The sequence below is a fragment of the Alligator mississippiensis genome, chromosome 2, assembly GCF_030867095.1.
Source record: "Alligator mississippiensis isolate rAllMis1 chromosome 2, rAllMis1, whole genome shotgun sequence".
In the NCBI taxonomy this organism is placed as follows: Eukaryota; Metazoa; Chordata; order Crocodylia; family Alligatoridae; genus Alligator; species Alligator mississippiensis.
The window spans coordinates 37,725,699-37,746,934 of record NC_081825.1 but is presented as its reverse complement, the minus strand read 5'-3'; the positions used below and the strand labels follow the sequence as shown (position 1 = coordinate 37,746,934).

Here is a 21,236-nt window from a genome sequence, read left to right as displayed (position 1 = left end):
CCATAGCTGCCCCCATAGTGTTCTGCATGGGGCTGAGCCCTGCCCACTTCTGCTTATGGCAGCCCACACTGTCACTGTCTGCTCCAGCTCTAGCCGCCCTTCACCCACTTGGCTGCCTGCAGGTCGCTGCTCATCACCACACTGGGCAGGCAGAATGGGTAGGGGGTGGCCTGGAGCTGGAGCCCCACATGCTGGGACATGAGCCACCCACCTGGAACGCCTCTCCCTTCCTTCTCCCTCCACAGCTGTCCCTACAGCTTCCCCATGTTACCTGCTGCCTGGAACGACACAGCAGGGTCAGGAGGAGGAGCTGCTGCCAGGCAGCTGTGGCAACAGCCCCACTGAGAAACTCTACATATTGGCTAGGGTAGTTCTTTCTAGTGGGTAGAAGTGCTGTGGAGGCAGCCACGGGCCAGATATGGGGGAGCAGGCCACACCTGCACAACACTGCCTGGATGAGTTCTGCTGCATTCACCCCCTCCTCACTCCCCCCCATTCCTGACTGGTTCCCGGGAGTTAGGCTGCATGCAACCCCTCCCACACATGTGCACACCCTCCCTCCCCCCGCACATGCCCCCCCCCACACCAGCCACACATCCTGCCACCACTCCTACAAACACAATGTACAAGAGTCAGACTTCATTTTGAACTATAATGCAATCTCCTGCTCAAAAAAAACCGGGAAAAAAAATATTTTTTGAAAAAAAATTAAAATGTTATAGTACATGTTTGACTTTTAGTATATGAATGGTTTTTATCTATAATTTGTTAAAATTATATTTTCTGAAAGATTTTTTGTGTAGCCCTTGACAGCTCACCAAAACTCATTAAGTGGCCCTCCAGCTGAAATAATTGCCCACCCCTGTTACAGAAGAACACTAATTCCATAGTTACTAATATTATACTAAAAGTTACATTGCTTGTTAATGTCACTTCACTGAAAGATGTACCAACATTTTCATTATCACATTTTCTGGGATTTACGTCTTGATTGAAAAAATCTGCTTCAAGCTTTAACTTGGAAATGAAAAGTTCAGCATAAGGACCATCCATTTTTTTTTTCTTTCTCCGGATTTTTAAAATATCCAAAACATTTTTTAAAGTTATACATCTTTTTGTGATGTTATTCTTGGTCTTTGGGAGATACCTAGCTACTGTGGACTACCAGTGCTATAGAAATACCTAGGTAATTTTTAATTATTTAATGTTAGAGGCAGTATATAAATTAGTCCATAAGGCCTCAGTTTATGGTTTGAATGCTTTCCTGAGTTGGAAGGCACTTTTTCAATGTCAGGAATATATATGAAAGTTCTTATGAATATAAAAGGTTATACAGCACTGCTCTAATACTAGGGAATTACACTAAGCCACTGACTCGGTGGAAAAAGAGGTGGATGAGGTACTCTTTAAGGAGGTGACAAAATTATGTAAAGGTTATGAGATGGTACTGATGGGGCACTTCAGTTTTCTGGATATCTGCTGGAAGAACAGCACAGCGAAACATAAAATGACAGTGTCTAACTTACATGGAGGACAGCATTCTGTTCCAAGAGGATAAGGATGCAACTAGGGGATCATTTATTTTGGATCTTGTCCTGACCAACAGGGATAAATTGATGGAAGGGTGTGAAGGCAATTTGAGAAGAAATTATCACAGTATGATAAAATTTTATCCTCCTGAGATGGGGAAAGGGTGAGATGAAGAGAATTAAGATGCTAGATTTCAAATAGGCAGATTTTAACCAACTCAATGAATTAATAGGCGTTGTGCTATGGGAAGACAGACTAAAGAATAAAGGTACCTGGAGGACTAGAAGTTTCTAAAGGGCACAGTATTGGAAGCCCAACAGCTAACTGTTCTGATATCATGGACACACAAGAAGAATGCTAAAGAGACCAAAGTGGTTGCACAGGATGCTTCTAGTCCAAAAGAAAAGCATACAGGCAACGGAAAGATAGGCAAGTCGCTAAGGAAACATACCAGAAAATAGCAAGAACTTGCAGGGACAAACTCAGGAAGGCAAAGGTAAAAAAAAATGAGCTTAATTTTGCAGGGGAGTTTAAGAACAATAAGAGACAATTCTATAAGTATGTTGGCCAGAAAATAAACACCCAGGAAGCTGTGGGTTCACTGTTAACCAAGCCAGGGCAAATTCTTAACATAAGATCCAAAAAAGCAGAGCTACTCAACAGCTACTTCACCATAGTCTTCACAAAAAAGCTCAAGTTACAGCCAGACACCTTATAAAGTTTATTTGGACATGGAAGGGGATGAGCTGAGGGATGAGATTAACTTCTACCAGCTCCTTCAGTACCCTGGTATGAAGTTAATCAGGCCCTGCAAATTTGAATTCATTCACACCCATCGAAAGCTCCCTGATTGTTTCTTTTATCATCTCTGAGCATTTGGCAATGATATTTATGAAACTGTGGGAGATATATGAGGTACCAAAGGACTAGAAAAAGGTCAACATATTGCTCCTTTAAAAAAAGGAGGACCCAGGGAACTACAGGCTAGTTAGCCTCATTTCAATACCTAGGATGTTACTGGAGGATATCATAAGGATATCATTTACAAGCATCTGGAAGGAAGAAGGAAGAAAGGCTAATCACAACCAGCAATCATGGGTTTACTATAATGATAAATAAATATATTCTCCTCCTTTGACTAACTACTTGGGCAGATAAAGGGAATGCTGTTGCTATAGTATATCTGGACTTCAGAAAGTTTTTGACACAATCCTGCATGAACTTTTCATAAACAGATTGGAGATAAGTGGGCTGGACAAAGCCAAGATTAAATGGGTAATTTTAAATGGATGCATGTCAGAATAACAGGAAGTTTCAAGTGGAGTGTCATGGGTGTTTGTCCTGGGCCCACTGTTGTTCAACATATATATTGATGATTTGGATGATGGAATTAATTGCTGCTTGAACAAATTTGCAGAAGATCTTAAATTGGGAAGGCTTGTAAACAAGTTGGAGGGCAGGAGCACGTTTCAGAAGGACCTTGACACATTGGAAAGCTGGGCTGGAGTTAACAGGATGAAGTTCAGTGCTGACAGATGCAAAGTGCTACATCTCAGGAGATAATAAAAAGTGCAAATACAAGATGGGTGACCCCTGGCTGGATGGCAGTGCTATGGAGAAGGATTTTGGAGTCTTGGTGGATGACAGCCTCACTATGAGTCTGCATGTGATGCAGCTGTACAAGAGGCAAATGCAGTTTTGGGATACATCAATAGAAATATTAGGCGCAAGATGCGGAAGGTGATAATGCCTCTCTACTTAGCGCTGGTTAGGCATCACCTAGAGTCTTGTGTGCAGTTTTTGGTTCCACATTTTAAAAAGGACCTGAAGAAGTTAGAGGGGGTTCAAAGGTGGGCAACAAAAATGATAAAGGGCTTGTGGCAGACATACAAGGAGAGGATGGCAGACATACGGGGAGAGGTTGAAGGACATAGGTGTTAGGGGTATGCGAAGTGGGCCCTATTTGATTCAGATTTGGCCCGAATTGGGGACAGTGATTCGATTAATTGATTTGGATCACTCTCCCCGATTCAGTTTGGCTGAACCCGAATAAAGATTCGATGCTGATTCGGAGAATCAGCAATTCAGACATAGACACAGCTTTAAATCTTTTTTCTACATACCTCGAAGTACCAGCATGGCTTGTGAACACTGTGATGCTGGGGTAGATGGAGCATCCTGCAGGAGTGTGGGGAGGGGGCCTTCCACATGCTTGGTGGCAGGTCCACTGGGGAGCAAGCTGGGGGGCTCCCCCACATCCCCCCTGGCTTGGTGATCGGCCGTGGAGGGACCCTGGGTGCTCCCCCAGACCCAGGAAGCACCAGTTACTGAGCTGGGGCAGCTCAGGGGAGCCCCCTATGCACTCCCCGGCGGACCTGGAAGTGGACCGGAAGTGCTTCTGGTTCACTTCCAGGTCTGCTGCCAAGTGTGTTGGGGACCACCCTGTGCTTCTGTAGTACACTCCATGCACCTCAGCATCACAGCATTCACAAGCTGCCTGCTACCTAGAAGTATGTAGAGAAAACATTTAAAGCTGTGTCTGTCCGGATCTCCGAATTGATTCGGAGGGTTCCAATTTGATTTGGAGAGATTAAAGGGTTCTCTGATTCAATTCGGATTCAGAGATTTGCCCACCGAATCGCGCCAAATTTAATTTTAACACCCCACAAATTGAACACCCCATACTGGTGAACAAGTTAAGAGGCTGTGACTTGGATGACTACACAGTCCGGTGGGTGGCAAATTGGCTGGAGGGTCGCACCCAGAGAGTCGTGGTGGATGGGTCGGTTTCGACCTGGAAGGGTGTGGGCAGTGGGGTCCCACAGGGTTCGGTCCTTGGACCGATACTCTTTAATGTCTTCATCAGTGACTTGGACAAGGGAGTGAAATGTACTCTGTCCAAGTTTGCAGATGACACAAAGCTATGGGGAGATGTGGACACGCCGGAGGGCAGGGAACAGCTGCAAGCAGATCTGGACAGGTTGGACAAGTGGGCAGAAAACAACAGGATGCAGTTCAACAAGGAGAAATGCAAAGTGCTGTACCTAGGGAGGAAAAAAGTCCAGCACACCTACAGCCTAGGGAATGACCTGCTGGGTGGCATGGAAGTGGAAAGGGATCTTGGAGTCCTAGTGGACTCCAAGATGAACATGAGTCGGCAGTGTGACGAAGCCATCAGAAAAGCCAATGGCACTTTATCGTGCATCAGCAGATGCATGACGAATAGGTCCAAGGAGGTGATACTTCCCCTCTATTGGGCGCTGGTCAGACCGCAGTTGGAGTACTGCGTGCAATTCTGGGCGCCACACTTCAAGAGGGATGCGGATAACCTGGAGAGGGTCCAGAAAAGGGCCACTCGTATGGTTAAGGGCCTACAGACCAAGCCCTACGAGGAGAGACTAGAGAAACTGGATCTTTTCAGCCTCCGCAAGAGAAGGTTGAGAGGCGACCTTGTGGCTGTCTATAAGTTCATCACGGGGGCACAGAAGGGAATTGGTGAGTATTTATTCACCAAGGCGCCCCCGGGGGTTACAAGAAATAATGGCCACAAGCTAGCAGAGAGCAGATTTAGATTGGACATTAGGAAGAACTTCTTCACAGTTAGTGGCCAGGGTCTGGAACAGGCTCCCAACGGAGGTGGTGCTCTCCCCTACCCTGGGGGGTCTTCAAGAGGAGGTTAGATGAGCATCTAGCTGGGGTCATCTAGACCCAGCACTCTTTCCTGCTTATGCAGGGGGTCAGACTCGATGATCTGTTGAGGTCCCTTCCAACCCTAAAATCTATGAATCTATGAATTGGGGACCGAAGCTTCACACAGTCCATGGTTACCTTGCAAAACATGATAGCAGTTTTCAGTATGTGAAGAACTGCCCTAAAAAAGAAGAAAGCACCTCTTTCTTGTTGCAGTGAACAGCATATGGACTCATGGCTTAAAGTTGCAGCATAGTAGGTTTAGATTGGATATCAGGAAAAACTTCTTCACTATTAGAACAGTGGATTAATAGAATATTTTGACTAGGGAAGTTGTGGAATCTCCATCATTGGAGGTGTTCAAGAAGCATTGGTCATGGATGATTTTAGGAATAGCTGGGCCTATGATGCAGTATAGATATTTTCCATGCTCTGGTCTTTGCTGTTTGCCACATGGGGCCAGGAAGGATTTTTTTTTTCTTTTTTTTTTCACCTTCCTCTAAAGCTTTGGATGTTGGCTGCAGTGAAGGCTGGGGATTTTGACTGGTGTGTGCCAGTGTTCCAGCTGGGACTTAAACCTGTATCTTCCTGGCTAGAGGGCCTCACCCCTTTGTTGAGGGTCAGACTGATTACCATATTTGGAGTTAGGAATTAATTTTACCCCTGGTCAGGTTGTTACAGGCTGGGAGTTTTTGCCTTCCTTTCTAGTGGGGTATTGTAGCCTTCATCCCTGGATCTCTCTAGCATATTTTAACCACCTTTGCAGCAGTGGGATGTTAGCCACCATGGTTCCTTCACCTTATTTTGGCAGGTTAAGGTATTATGGTTTGTGCTTGTGTCAGGGTCAACTGTAGTTTTGCACTGGATTTGTATAGACTGGTTTGGATAGGGATGCTTCTACCCCATGCAGGGGGTTGGACTTGATGACATCTGGCGGTCCTTTCCACCCCTACTTTTATGATTCTTTGAACAATTATGGGGATTTAACACAGGAAGCTTTCAGGTACCGGTTAAATGCTTATGCATTTAAAATGCAAGCATTTGTAATAATTAACTGGCTCTGAAAGCTAACTTATTTTAGGAGCTTAGGAACTTTAAGCTGTTTATATAACATAAAGGGAAACTGCATGACATTTGCAATGACCCCACTCACCCATCTACAGTGCAATTCACTGTGATGATAGGAAACTGATGCCTTCATCCTTTGGGTTGTACAGGGATCTGTACAGCTGCCATAAGCATTCAAGTGCCATTCAGTTATTACATGTTGTTTTTTATTAATGCAACCACTCCCACTATTAAGATGTGAATGAATTCAAGAGATCAGTCCTTAGGTGGAGAATAACTGGTTCAATTTCAACTTGGACAAGACTGAAATGGTGGTGGCTAGTAGCTTTACTCAGTCTGGCTAAGTAGTTATATAACATCACAGAGCTATAGTAGAGCTGTTTGAACCTTAATGCAGAGACTGGACAAGGAGAGGAGCTTGAATTATTGGTGCAGGATGGAAAATCTGATGCTAATAGGGATAGTAGAAAGATGAACAAATAGGTTTCATGACTGGAGAGAGAGGAATAAAAGTATAGCTATTCTGGACCTCTAAGGTTCGATTCAGATGTGAATAGAGATTTCTGGAATATTAGAAAAGTTAAGTATTGTTGAGAATGTTGCTGTTATGGAGAACTCCAAATTCCCAGATTCATAGTATTTTTTTTGTCCGGTATATAACAATAGAGTCCAGATAATCCTGCATATGATAGCTGGCCCTCCTTTACCAGGAAGTATTACAATTAACAAGAGGGCAAACCATTTCACAGTTGGCCATGAACAGATGTTTATTTCCACTAGCAGAAATGTTCCATCTCACCAGTAGAAATCCTTCTGAGGGAGGGAGCAGTACAGACATTCATTCTGCACCACCCTCCTTCCCCTCCTTTCTGCAACTTTCCGAGTCTGGGGAAGGTGAGTGAAGTAGGTACTGGAGAAGCAGGGAAATAATTCCTGCATGTGCCCCAGATCAGGATCTAGGGAGGAGGTGAGGGGAGCAGCCTCTGCTACTCTGCTGTTAGTCTCCGGAATAGAGTGGAGAGAGTACCAGGGCAAAAGCCCTAGCCCCTTCCCTAAACTGGGTCAGGCCCAGCTTTGAGAAGATGCAGGAAGCAGTTACAACTGCTTCTCTCTCCTGGGACCAGCCCAGGAAAGGAGAGGAGCAGCTGTTGCTGCTCCTAGCTGCTTCCCCAAGCTAGGAGTTTTGCCACTCCCTTCCCCTCCCAGAAGTCAATATGGGAATTCTGGTGTGAGAAGCAGTTGGGGAGCAGCTGGCAGCTGCCTTCTCCCTTGCCCTCCAGTTCCACAGCAGGGGGCAGGAGGGGAGGAAGAAACTGGTGGCACCTTCTGCATGCAAATTGAGGTGACCCTGGTTGTGGGAAGGCACAGGAACCTTTGCCCTGGCTCTATTCCGTCAGAATGAGTTAAGCCAGGGGAAGTGTACAGACATTCAGTTTCCTAGGACAAAATCTTCCTTCAGCGATTTCACCCTAGCTGTTCCTGGGTTGTTTTTCTCCCAGAGCAGCCTTTTTTGCTCAGGGGGAAAAAAGTTTGAATGTCTGTAAAGGTTTTGTTCCTAGTGAGAGTATGGGGATTTTCCAAGTAGAAACTGAATATCTGAACATAGCCTTGGTTTAATAAATAGCAAAGCCCTTATAGAACAGTAGATCTTTAAAAAAATAGCCTTGAATTGGATGATCACATGTTCCTTTAGTAAATTAAAAGATAAAGAAGAATAATGGCCATACCAATTCATTTCATAAAATGGTAAACTGAGAAATTAAAGTCTGTAAAGTTAACTTGACAGGAAAGTACAAGGACTTGAATATGGAGGAAACTTGTAAATTGTGTCCTCCAACCAAGGAGGAAAAATGTGTCATGAAAGTCAGAATAAAGCACTTAAGAACCAGAGGGTTTCTTAATTGTGGAGTAATCTTCTGGAGGATATTAGTATGTATAAAGGTTATCTTTGGGAAATACTGTGACACTTCTTCTTTGCCACAGTGTTCCCCATAAAATAGACACAACATAAAAAATCATTCCACCTGTCCCTGATTCACAGTCACACCATTACCTGTCACAAATAACTCTTTTTTACCCCCAAAACAGAGAGGATGGAAAACCTATAAAGGTCATTACAGGAATTTTCTGCTATTTCCATTTTATGCAAAAGGTGCTGAGATACTGTATGTAGTTGGATAGCACTCACTCAGTGTTACTGAGAGCCAGAGGTAGACATTTTGTCCTTCTAGCCTCTTAAATGTTTGAGGATCTTCAAATAAATTAATTGATTGTTTTTTGAGTTTCCCAAAATTCTAATAATGGTAAATAATGTGTACTTTCTTGTGAGTTTGTGGTGAGAACAATTCATTTTTTGGTTTTTCTCCTCATAGAGACTTGACTAACAACCGAATAGGCTGTCTCAATGGAGATATATTTAGAGGGCTCGTAAACCTTATTAGATTGTAAGTATAATTTTATTGTACATATCTGAGAGAGAAATTATAATTCTGATTAAATTCAGTTTTTTCTTATGTCCATTGGGACTACTCCCGTACTTCAGTGTGTTGCCAAATCAGGGTCAGAGAAGTTATGTTCTCAAGGCCATGCAACTTGCTACTCAGTGGGTGCATCTACACATGCAGTTAATGCACAGTAAACTTTCCTTGAGAGAGCGTCTGCACTATACCTGAAGCAAATTTGCTTCTGAATGGAGCAATTCAAGGCAGGGCTACTCCTCCTCTGCTCTGTTCCCCTGTAGCAGCCAGGGGGTTCTCTAGGCTTCCCTGGGGGCTCTAGGCTCCCAACCCTGGGCTGGCAGGGGGCACTTGGGTCAGACCTGGGCTCTGGAGGGTGTGGGGGGTGCTGTCCTGCCTCCTGGGCATCTCTTTCCCAGCCCCATGTCCCGATCAGGACACTTTCCCAGATTGGGACTGGGGGCTGGGAAACAGCTGTGAGGGAGGGGGACAGTTCCCCTGCTGCCTGGGCTGACTGAGCGGCATTGTGCACTATTTACAGGTAGTAGAAAACCATGCGTTAACTTAATTTACTGCACGGTAGCTGCTGTGAATGGTTAAATGGTGATGACTTATTGTGCAGTAGATTAGTCTACTGTGCAGTAAACCATTTTATGTAGACACACCCAGTAGCAGGTATCAAAGAAATAACCATTTCATTGCTCCACCTGACACACCACATGCTCTCCTAATGTGGCAAGTACAGGAATTTTTTTTTTTTCGGTGCTAAATCATTTTAACCAAGCAACATTTTTTATTTGAATAATTGATCTTAAACTCATAGCTGTTTTTGCCTAACAGCAGCACTGGGAATGCAGGAGAAGAGTGCATTTTTGATACTGGGGTTCTTTAATTGGGCCATCAGAATATTAAGTCTGATATCTAATATTTTATAGACTGCACTTATATGCCCATTTATTGGTATTACATAAATTACTTTTTAAAAACAAGAAAACGGTTTTGAAGGAGAAAATTTATTTTTAATTGCATAATTAGAAACATCAAATTAATTTTTTTATGAAAAATAGCTAAATTCCTTTTTTTTAATTCCTAGAAATCTTTCAGGAAATTTATTTTCTTCATTAACACAAGGAACATTTGATCATCTTGGGTCACTGAAGTCTTTGTAAGTAAACTTTGATTTTCATATAATTTGTGTAATCCTGTGTGTTTGTTTTCCATGCATTTGAAGAACAGATTTAAAAAAAAATCATTGTGGCATATTTCAGTGTTTATTCTTCAATTAAAAAAAAATTAAAACTATGAACGGTAGTCTGGATTCTGGTTTACAGATTATCATGTAAACTTTCAGTCCCAACCTGATATTGTAAATGTTCTTTCAGTTAGCCAGACTATTTATGTGCTAGTCTGTCATAGTTAAAATTCTCACATTTTTGATGAATGAAAACACAAAAATTAATTAATTGAAATCCAGGGCTAAATACTCCGATCTGTTTCTTAACATGCAGTAAACCCAGAGTGTAACATTCTTAACTCTTTGTAATTAGTTAATTGTTGTGATTATGTGTAGTAAATCACAAAGCTGTTAGAATGGTCTAACTTGAAAATCACAACAGTTACCTAATAATCTGTTTTTTGTGTACTGCAGAGAATTTCAGACTGATTACCTTCTGTGTGATTGTAACCTGTTATGGATACATCAGTGGTTAAAAGAAAGAAATATAACTGTACGCGAAACTAAATGTGCCTATCCCAAGTCATTGCAGGCCCAACCTGTAACAGGTGTGAAACCAGAGCTTCTGACGTGTGGTAAGAATTCTAGACAAAGGATGCTGGTTAAAAGTTAACGCATGCTGCATTTTGCTTGTGTTTATTCATATTTTCCTTTCATTTCAATTATATTGTAGTGAATCATTTTCTCAGGCTAGTCAACAGATTGTGGTTTTCAGGCTTTCTTCCTAAAAGTAGAGAGAAACTAATTAGTTGAGGTTATAGGTCCATAGAAGTCTGTGGTCTTGTAATGATTTAATCTTTGGGGAGCCAGTCCTATCAGGAGAAATTCTCTTGAGTGGGATTAGCAATTAAAGTTGACTTCTGATAACAACAATAGGAAAGAGAACCAAGTTATGCAAAATCATCCAAGTCTAATACCATAATAATTGAAAGAAAAAAGATTATCCTGTTCAGTCCCCTCTTAATTTTCCTCGGAGATCACATAGTCCAAGGAATAGTCTAATAAGACATTTGAAGGGTCATGGAAAGAAGTTGTAAAATCTAAAAGAGAAATTAGGAGCAGTAATGGCCCTCCTTTGTGCTAATTGTCTGTTTCAGAGCTGGGTGCTCAAGGGAGAAAACATAAAAGAAACTGCTCTCCAGACTTTTTGAAAGAATATTAAGGCGTATAGTAGCATCCCTACTATTATCTTTGGATGATCCTCAGAAAGGAAAAGCAAAAGAAATCAAGTAGACTTGACATGTAAAAGACTTGAAATATTTTCCCATCAGGCTCAGAAAAAGACTCTTTCATACTTTTGAACACAGAAGTAGAAATCACTTTTAAAGTTGAATAGGAATTTCCAGTTGAGACATTTTAAAGTTGTCGGAATCCCTCTGTACTGGGTGCAAGGTAATGTTTAAGGATGCTAACCAGCACATTTTCCAATACAATAGTCTGGACAGGGCTAATGCATTTGTGGGAGTTGAAGACTTCATAGGAAAGTTGCTTTCTGCTTAGTCAGATATCGAAAAATGCAGAAATTTCAGTTGTTTTTAAACTGCTTACTAGTTTAATTCAGGACTAACTCTTCTGAATGACTGGGTTTGTCTGTGGACAGATTTGGAGATCGTGGGGCTTGTCTTGAGTCAGAAATGAGTTACCAAGATTAAGTTCTTCGCCATCCATGTTAAATTAAGTAAACTACTGTTTTATCTATTGGTGTTTTCAACATAAGATTGAAGATGAGGACTCCTTAGGAATTAGCATAGGAACAGCTTCTCTAACTTATTAAGTTGACTGAATATACACAACTGAAAAATAAGATTTATCTCATTGGAAGTCATGTTAAGATGCGTGAGTCTCTTTGAAACAGTTTTACTCAAATGCTGTTAGTTGTTTTAAAATAGACTAAAATCAAGGTCTGTTTTAGCATTATTTATAGCGAATCATAAAGCTATTAGAAATGAACCAAGTATTTGACTATATCAATGTTTGTTCTCTCTGAAACAGATTTATTTATTTTGAATTGATATTAGAAACTGATTTTAATGCAGTTCATTTTATAATGCATAGTATATAGCTATATTTTAAATAATAATCTGATTTTTGTTGTTGTTTTTGTCTATTTCTTGGATTCTAGAATCACCTCTTGAATTACCATCTTTCTACATGACTCCATCTCATCGTCAGGTTGTCTTTGAGGGAGATAGTCTACCCTTCCAGTGTATGGCTTCATATATTGATCAAGACATGCAGGTGTTGTGGTATCAGGATGGGAAGATAGTTGAAACTGATGAATCCCAGGGTATTTTTGTTGAAAAAAACATGGTTCATAACTGCTCATTAATAGCAAGGTAAATTTGTAAGGGAGATGCTTACTTTTTCACTTTAATGTCAAGTAACATTTTTTTCTCAATTGCTCCCCCCCCCCACCTCCCTTTAAAGGAGAAAAACACAGGAAACCATGGGTTTTGCCTTGCAGGCTGTTAGAGTTCCAGCGTGCAAGGGGTTGCTTGGAACGGTGGGGGGGAATAAGAAGAGAGCGATCAGGCAAGGGGCGACGTGTGCATGTATGTGTTCACAAATGCACGCAACAGCCAGGCAGCGGAGTGGAGTCAGCTCCCCGCAGGTATGTATGGGGGGAGGGGTAATTGGTGATGTGGAGGAGGGTTTCTGTGCCCACAGCAGGCACACAGCCCACTGGCAGAACCCAGTGCGGGAGGGCAGAGTGGTGTGGTAAGACTCATTGCCACTGCTAGGACCCCCGTGCTAGCCATGCCACTAGCAGCGTGAGGAGTGATGAACTGGGTGGGCCATGTAGCCCTCATCTACTGCCAGCTGCTTGTGCACCGGACCACAGCTCTGTCCCAGAGGGGAGTTGGTGTGGCAGGCAGTGCGGGCTGCTTGAGGGGACAGATTTTGATGGCAGCCGGGCCATAGTGGCGGGGTAGTGGCTGGCAGTGGGAGGAGATAAGGAAAATGGCCACAGGGCCGGGAGCAGGCAAGATGCAGCTGCTGGGGTCTGTAGCCCTGGCAACTTAGGGCACCTTCTGGCAAAACTGTGGTGGTCAAGGGGCTGCAGGTCGGGAGTGAAGGGCACCAGCAGTGCTGGGGGCAGTGGGGGCTGCAGACAAGGAGTGAAGGGCAGCAGTGGGGATTAGGGGGCTGTGGGCTGGGAGTGAGGGGCACTGTCAGGGCTGGGGAGACTGTGGCTTGGGAGTGAGGGACAATGGCATAGGCAGGGGCAGGGCACTGGCATATCAGGGCTGCTCAGCACCATATAGACAGCCGCAGCTGGACTCACATCCTGGTGAGTGAAGGGGGCAAGGAGAGCTCTGACTTTCCATGATAAAAACAAAATCAGATGCCAAAATATATAGGTGTCTTTAATTTATTATAATGATCAAGGCACTGGTAGGCTTCCATATTGCTTTAAAATTGTAAATATATCAATAAAACATTGTGTTCAGTCAATAGATATAGATATAGTGGTGTTTCATTTTAATCACAGAAAAATGTGGATTTTGGGGAGGGGTTTAATCAGAGAATTTTGGACTTTTTAACAGAGAAAATTAGGATCCCTGGTAATTATTACTTCTCCTTAACTAATTGTCCATAAACATATTCCTTCTAGTGGATGTGACTTATGCTCTGCTGTCTTGACCAAGCTTTTTTTGCTTCAGGAGTCCCCATAGTGTGTACCATAGCCCCACCTTTCCCTGTCCTCTATGTTGAGGGAGTAATGGACTGCATGTACTTCCTGCTCCTTTGTCCCTGCTGGGTTATGCTCTTCCATTTGCTCCCCATGCAACAGAAGCCAGTGTGAAGAGGTATCCTCAGTCTGATGAAACAGCACCTTCTCCCTAACCCAGTCCAGGCAGAAGGCATATTGCACGTGAGAAGCAAATTTAGGAACCCACTTCTCCTTATTATGATTGGAAGAGGAGATCCCATCCACCCTGAAAACCCTTCCTATTCAATGAGGGAGTAAAGACACCCAAGACCTCGTGGCCCTTGTGGGCAGCAGACAAGGCTCACAGAGCATCAGGATCTTCAGCCCTGGCACCACCCCAGCCTTGACACTTATTGCCTCTGAGGGATTTCAGCATCTCAGAGGGGCCCAGATCATGATATACTAGTGCCTCCCAGGACTTGCAGCTTAGAGTGGTGGGGACATCCTGGTGTGGAGCCACTTTGGTCACAATTCCTTCTACCCTGCATGACCACGGCCTGGTAATTAAAGGACCTATGATATTGCCACATTTCTCTGTGATAATGGAAACAGGTGGCTCCATCAGCCTGGTGTGTATTGTGATTCTTCCAGTCCCACCAAAGTAGGTCACACTTGCCGTCTCTTACTTTCATAGATCTTTCAGCAGTGAAAATGCTGTCTGGCTCTGAACCCATATTGATGGGTCCAGTATCTCCATCCTCCAACACAGGATATCTGCTACCTCTGACACAGCTGTTATCCTCAGTACTGACCAAGCCTTCCTTATGTGAATACAAATCAGAGTCCTCTTCAAGCACCAGGTGTCCAACTTGTCCAGTACCTATTTACTGTAGACGCTTATCCAAGAAATGCTATACAGACTGGCTTACAGCATCTCGCAATCGGTTTTGGCTATAGGGTTTCCAACGACTCGGAGGTTCTGTTGACATCATGGACCTCTACTCAGAGACATTTTTATTTCTCCCCAAATGGTCATGAATGATCTCTGTTGATAATCAGGACCTATCTTCCTCTCATGCAGCTTTGGTGCAGTTTGTACCCTAGGCTTTAGAGGACATTGACGGTTTCCAAGAACTCATGAAAAGGGTATCATAAATGCCAAAAAGTTCCCAGAGGAAGTGTTGGAACAATACATTCCTTAGCATGTATATTATATCAAGTGAGTCCAATGTGGCTAGGTCTTAGTCAGCTATAATGAACCCAGCCAGTCCTCACTTTTCAGGGACCCATCTCGCAGGAGTCTGCTTCAGGTGGAGGTACAGTGCCTCTTAGCAATCGGTGCTATAGAAAAAAATTCTGTATTCTAGATGAAAGGGGTTTTACAGCAGTTACTTTGTTATGCCAAAAAGAAAAGGCAGTTGGCAACTTAACCTTAAGCATAAAGTTGTATACATACATTTGTACCTTAAGCATAAAGCTGAATACATACATTTGTAAACTCAGGTTCAAAATGGTTGCTCTGATTGCAGTCTGGGAAACTGCATTGTACCTTTCAACATGCAGGATATACATATACCTCCACATTTACACTAAGACACTCCCATAGTCACAGAACCATAGAAAATTAGAGTTGAAAGGACCTTGGGAGGTCATCTAGTCCAACCCCCTACTTAAAGCAGGACCATTCCCAACTATATCATCCCAGCCAAGGCTTTGTCTAGCTTGGTCTTAAAAACCTCCAAGAATGGAGATTCCATAACCTCTCTTGGTAACCTGTTCCAGTGTTTCACTACAAGGGTAGTAAGAGTTTTTCCTAGTATCTAACTAAATTTCCCTTTCTGCAACTTGACACCATTGCTCCTTGTTCTTCCATCTGCCACCAACAAGAGCAGTCTAGCTCCACTCTTCAGGTACCTGAAGGCTGCTATTAAATCCCCCCCTCAGTCTTCTCTTTTTCAGACTAAATAAGCCCAGTTTCCTCAGCCACTCCTCAGAAATCACGTGTCCCATCCCCCTGACCATTTTTGTTATCCTCTGCTGGACTCTCCAGTTTGTTTACATCCTTTCTGTAGTGGATGGCCCAAAACTGGACACAGTACTCCTGATGTGGCCTCACCGGTGCCAAATGGGGGGGGAATAATCACTTCCCTCAGTCTGCTGGGAACTCTCCTACTAATGCAGCCCAGTGTACCGTTGGCGTTCTTTGCAGCAAGGGCACACTGTTGGCTCATATTCAGCTTATTGTCCATCTCCAGGTTTTTTTCTGCAGAGCCTGTACTGGTGCATGGGATTATTCCAGCAGAACTTTGCACTTGTTTTTATTGAACCTCATGAGATTTCTTTTGGTCCAGTCTCCAATTTGCCAAGGTCTCTCTAAAACAGCCCTATCCTTCAGCATATCTACTACTCCTCCCAGGTTGGTGTCATCTGCAACCTTGCTGAGGGTGCACTCCATCCCATCCTCCCTGTCTTTGATGAGGATATTGAACAAAACCAGCCCTAGGATCAACCATGGAAATGTCAAGACAGCTACTAATGCAAGATCCTGCTGTGTGACCTCACCATAGTCTTATTGGTTTTGGTGACCAATCTTCAGAAATAGGGCATAGTAGTCTTATCCATGACTCTGAAGTACCTGAGCAAGTCACGTTGTAAATAACATACAAAGGACAACGAGCTTATTTTAGTGAGTCTCAGGAAATCAGTTTTAGTTCCAGCATTGACTGTTTAGTTCATAAAGCAGTTTTTCTCAACCTTCTTGGACTCGAGGCATCCCTCCATAAGTTTTGCAAATTGACCAGCACCCTATTTCAGAAACTGATTTATTACATTTTTTACTTCCTTACAGAGAGACCAGGCAGCAGGGATGAAGGAATAGCAAAGCAGGGAGAGCCTGAGCCTGCCCTTATTTACATGTCTCCTGGCACTTCCTGTGGCAGCCTGGTTGAGAATCACTGTCATAGAGGTTTGCCTGAACTCAGGGTGTATTCCCCATGGGACTGTTCTCAAATATTAACAAAGCTCATCCTGATCAAGAGGTTTCTGTTGACAGGTATAAAAACCTGTCTGCTTTTCCTAGGGCACATGGCTTCTTGCATCTTTGTAATGCAGCAGGTCTGATTTTACCACAGCATTGTACAAGCCTTGCTGAATATGAATTATTTCCTAGGAGAAGAGCAGTTGTATCAATTGATTAAAATACTGAAATTAGTACTCTCCACACTGTCATGGTGGAAGGATCATCAGTGTGTGTCAGAGAGGATACTTTCTCTTTACAGCATCACGTTAGTAATAGGTGCTTCAATAAACAGTGGTGAAGAGTACTTGGGAGTACTGCAAATACAGGTTCTCTCTTCATAAAAAGAGATTAAAAGAGATCTGTATTGGTGCGTTAGACCTCAGAGCAGGACAGAAAACTTTCGTGGCCTTCCTTCACTCTAAGGAGTGTGTCATGGAAAACTCCCTTGTAATGTTTTTTTATCATCACATTCTTGGCCAGACAGGGAGTTGCCCTGCACAGAGGCTATCAGCTTATGATGGATAGACCACTGGGTACATCTGTCAGCATAATCCTTACCTAGTCTCCAGAACAGAGCTGCACACTGTCTAACCAGCACAAGTGGAAGATTAACTTCTCTGTATTCCAGCAATTCTCAACCATGGTGCTGCTGCACCCTGGGGTGCTTTATGATCTGTTTGTGGCTGCCACACAGTATTAGCACTGTTAGATGTGCAAATGTAATTAACCCAATAAACCCAGAGATTTCGAATAAAAACCCATAGTGTTGAAAACATTCTGACCTGTTGTGTTCTTCTTGAGTTCTTTACAAAAATATAATTGCTCTGTTGTTTTTTCTGTAGTCATAAAGCAACTGAAAACTAAGAGATGGCATTTTTCCAAGGGTGCCTGAAGTCTAAAAAGGTCAAGAACCACTGCTCTACTCTGTCATATTTGTGAAACTAGGTGATCTGACTGTAGACCTCTTGGCAAATTAGGTCAAAAGGAAATGTCTTCTTGCTCCAGAAGAGGGCTCAGGCCAGGTTCCCCAGACGCATTAATGATTCAGTGACAAAATCTTCTGTATGCATTCCCTCTACTCTAATTTTGTGAGTGCTCCATAGGACTAGGCCCTTGAAATACACATAGCCATACATGGCCAAGATTTCTTAGATTTCATAGATTTCATAGACATTAGGGCTGGAAGGGACCTCGGAAGATCTTTGAGTCCAGCCCGCTGCCCAAAGGGCAGGAAGTCAGCTGTGGTTATAGGATCCCAGCAAGAGAAGCATCCAATTTACTCTTGAAGATGTTCAATGTAGGTGCTTGAACCACCTCCAGTGGCAGGCTGTTCCAGATCTTGGGGGCTCGGACAGTAAAGAAATTCTTCCTTATGTCCAGCCTGAATCGGTCTTGCAGTAGTTTTTAACCGTTCGACCTCGTCATCCCTTGGGGCGCTCTGGTGAACAAACATTCCCCCAGATACTATGGTCACCCCTGATAAACTTATAGGTGGCCATCAGATCACACCTGAGCCTGCGCTTTTCCAGGCTAAAGAGCCCCATGGCTCTCAGCCTGTCGTCGTTTTGTTTTTATTTTTTAATCTTCGTATCACTTTTGGTAAGAGATCTCAGAGTGCTGCCACTGCTGATTGTAGTTGTGCTAAATTAGGTTCTCCATCCAGACTTTTATTTTCTCCATTTTATAGCTTGTATGACACTCACCTATAGAGTAAGAATGTTCCATTCAGATCAGAGAGATTCTTGGCCACAGTAGGAAGAACTAACTGAACTAGGCAGAATGGACCAACTTGTCCTTGTTCCAGGCAACAAATATCAACCTGGCCAGATCTGCTGTATCAGAAATACTAGACTACCTGCTGGATTTAAAGAATAATCAACCTTTCCATCAACTCAGCTAAGTCCTTCTGGCAGCAATCATAGCCTTCTACCTGCCCATCAAGAAATGAGCAGGTTCTTTCAGCTGGCGGGCCCTTAAGGAATCCAGAGGCTATGCAGGGTCTTTCTTTAAGTAAAGAACGGAGTTCTGCACTAGGATTGAATCTGGTCTTCACATTCCTAGTGACAGGTTCCTTTGAAACTATAGCAATGAACTTTTTCGCACTTCTCGGTGAAAATAGATTTCACGGTAACAATTACATCAGCAAGGCAAGCGCTGACACCCAAACACTCACGGAAGATCTGAGACACAAATGCGCCTTCTGCTGAGATAAAGAAACTTTAAGTATTTATCAAAGCTCTTGCCCAAAATTATCACAGATTTTCATTTGGAGTAGAAAATTAACTTTCCCAAAGCTTCATTCCTTTGGTGCAGAGGTGTCTGTGCATTCATGGCATGTAAGGAGGTCACTGGCCTGTGAAAGTAAAAGTCAATTTGGAAAGTCTTCTCAGTTCTTTGAATTGATGGTTGACATCTAATATCCATCCAGAAATGATCTAAATGGATTTCAGGCCGAGTAAAACTGTACTATGAAGCCCCTAAGATGAATCCAGGGCACGTTTCACCAGAGCTCTGGCTAATTCTATATTATTCCTGCATATTTCCCTGATGTCTGCAGGGCAGTTCATACCTTTACAAAGCATTGGACCATTGCTGAAATCTGGACAACCTCGTCTGGTAGGAATGTTTATATGATAGTTACTCAAAGGAGAAACACCTCTGAAGTCCTTCAGTGTGATCACTTACATATTTGCATCCTACCTTCCTTTACCTCTTCCTCAGAATCAAAAATAATAAAGGAAGCTGCAGCAGAAAGGAAACTGAGGAGCAGATATCCCCCTTAGTATGAGAAGAATTTGGGTTAGCTTGTACTGTATTGAGACTGCTTATGGAAAAAAGATCTCTGGTTAAAGTGCAGAACATGACACTCACACCAATGTAACTGGGTAGTAAGTACACTTTGAAGAATCTCAGTTTCTGAAAAGAATCTTTGTTTTCATGGGTTGATATGTAGCTCTGGGTTTTGTAATACTGTTTACAGCCTTATGCAATTAGTATGCCTTCCTATATAGTTAGGGACCTACTTAAATCGTGGTTTTGTGATTTTTGCTGAAACCTTGAAAAATGGTGGTTTCCTGCAATTTTGTGGAGAATTGCTGAGGGGGGACAAAACTTACGAGAATACAAAGAAAATGTGGCATCCCTGCAGACATAGAGTGTGTGGTTTGAGAGAGACCTACTTAGAGGCTGAGGTAGTGATACAGACTCGGTGAAGGCACCAGTCAGGAAAGCAAAAGGGTTTTGGCACCATATTTTAAGAAGCCAGATGCAATGCTGCAGCAATGCTGCAGTCTGAAGATGAGTGATTGGCCTCACAGTCAGTCAGCAGCTAGGGAGATGTTCACCATGAAAAGATCACGGAATTGGTTCTGTGTGCCGCGAGTAGCCCACGAAAATCCCTTCATGTCACTGCAATTTAGGTAGTGCCTTATATCTAGTGTCCTTTTCAAAGGATATATAGTATAACCTTTTCAAATACGGTGTAAATGCTTTTCATATATTTTGCTGAAGACTAATGCTACTTTTTTTTTCATAGCTCTTTGACAATCTCAAATATTCAAGCTGGATCCACTGGAAACTGGGGTTGTCACGTGCAGACTAGACGGGGGAATAATACAAGAGCTGTAGACATTGTGGTATTGGAGAGTTCTGCACAGTATTGCCCTCCGGAGAGGGTTGTCAACAATAAAGGAGATTTCAGGTTGGTGACAGCAACATTTGTTTCATGAAGAAGAAATTGTTATTGTTTGTTGTTCTACTTTTCAGCTAAGTCAAGGGTTGGTAACATAGATTATTGGAATTGGGGAGGCTTTGGTGGCATGTCAGAAGCAGGGGGCTTTGCTCACACCCTTCGTGACGAGGAGCTGCACTAGGGCCAGGCAACTGGGAGCAGCACCTATATCACAGCAGGAAGGTGGGGAGAAATGGTCAGAACCCACACCTGCCTCAAACCCAGTGCACGGCACTCCAGCCCACAGCTCCAAAAAGTTGCCAACAACTCAACTAGAGTATTATGTTTTAAAGGCACCTGACTGCTAAGGCATTCTGTGTGAGGAGATGTAGAGAATTATGCCAGTTATCCTCATGAATTTAAATTACATTGAATTAGAATATGCTGAAAGAAATGCAGGCAACTAAATTGTGAATGATTAAACTTGATGTTTTAATAGATGTAATATGATTCCTGTAAGAATTACGAATGCATTATGACAATAAAAAATGATATGTTGAATTAGAGCTAGTTTAATTGAACCTAAATTTTGAGGTGGCTTGTAACGTAAACATGGTACCCATGTTAGTAGAGGGTTTTTCTTCAAGATTAGGATTCTACTTCTAAATTATTAATTGTTTCCCACATACAACATCACTGCAACAGTATTAGGAAGTAAGTTTCCTTTTAAATATTAGAATAAGTATGGTGGTTACGATTTCCTTTTTATAAGTGTTTGGACTGTCAGAGGTAACTCTGATTATCTGTTTTGTTGGATGTTGCAGTGTATCTTGTCTTATTCTTTACTTATCCTTTCACCTGTTTTCCCTTTTCTGATCTCTGCTGCTGGTCACTCTAACAACACATTACTTCTG

The 21,236-nt window shown here is 42.8% G+C and overlaps 1 protein-coding gene across 3 annotated transcripts in view; it reads left to right on the top strand.

The window, feature by feature from the left end:
• The window catches only part of ADGRA3 (adhesion G protein-coupled receptor A3), a 116,463-nt gene that overhangs the window by 53,128 nt on the left and 42,099 nt on the right, over nt 1–21,236 (top strand). For all 3 annotated transcript variants that reach the window (XM_019480201.2, XM_006278038.4, XM_059721611.1), the window contains 5 exons: nt 8,661–8,732; nt 9,838–9,909; nt 10,393–10,553; nt 12,101–12,314; nt 20,188–20,352. In XM_019480201.2, coding sequence (XP_019335746.1) covers nt 8,661–8,732; nt 9,838–9,909; nt 10,393–10,553; nt 12,101–12,314; nt 20,188–20,352 — 684 coding nt within the window. The remainder of the gene's footprint in view (nt 1–8,660; nt 8,733–9,837; nt 9,910–10,392; nt 10,554–12,100; nt 12,315–20,187; nt 20,353–21,236) is intronic.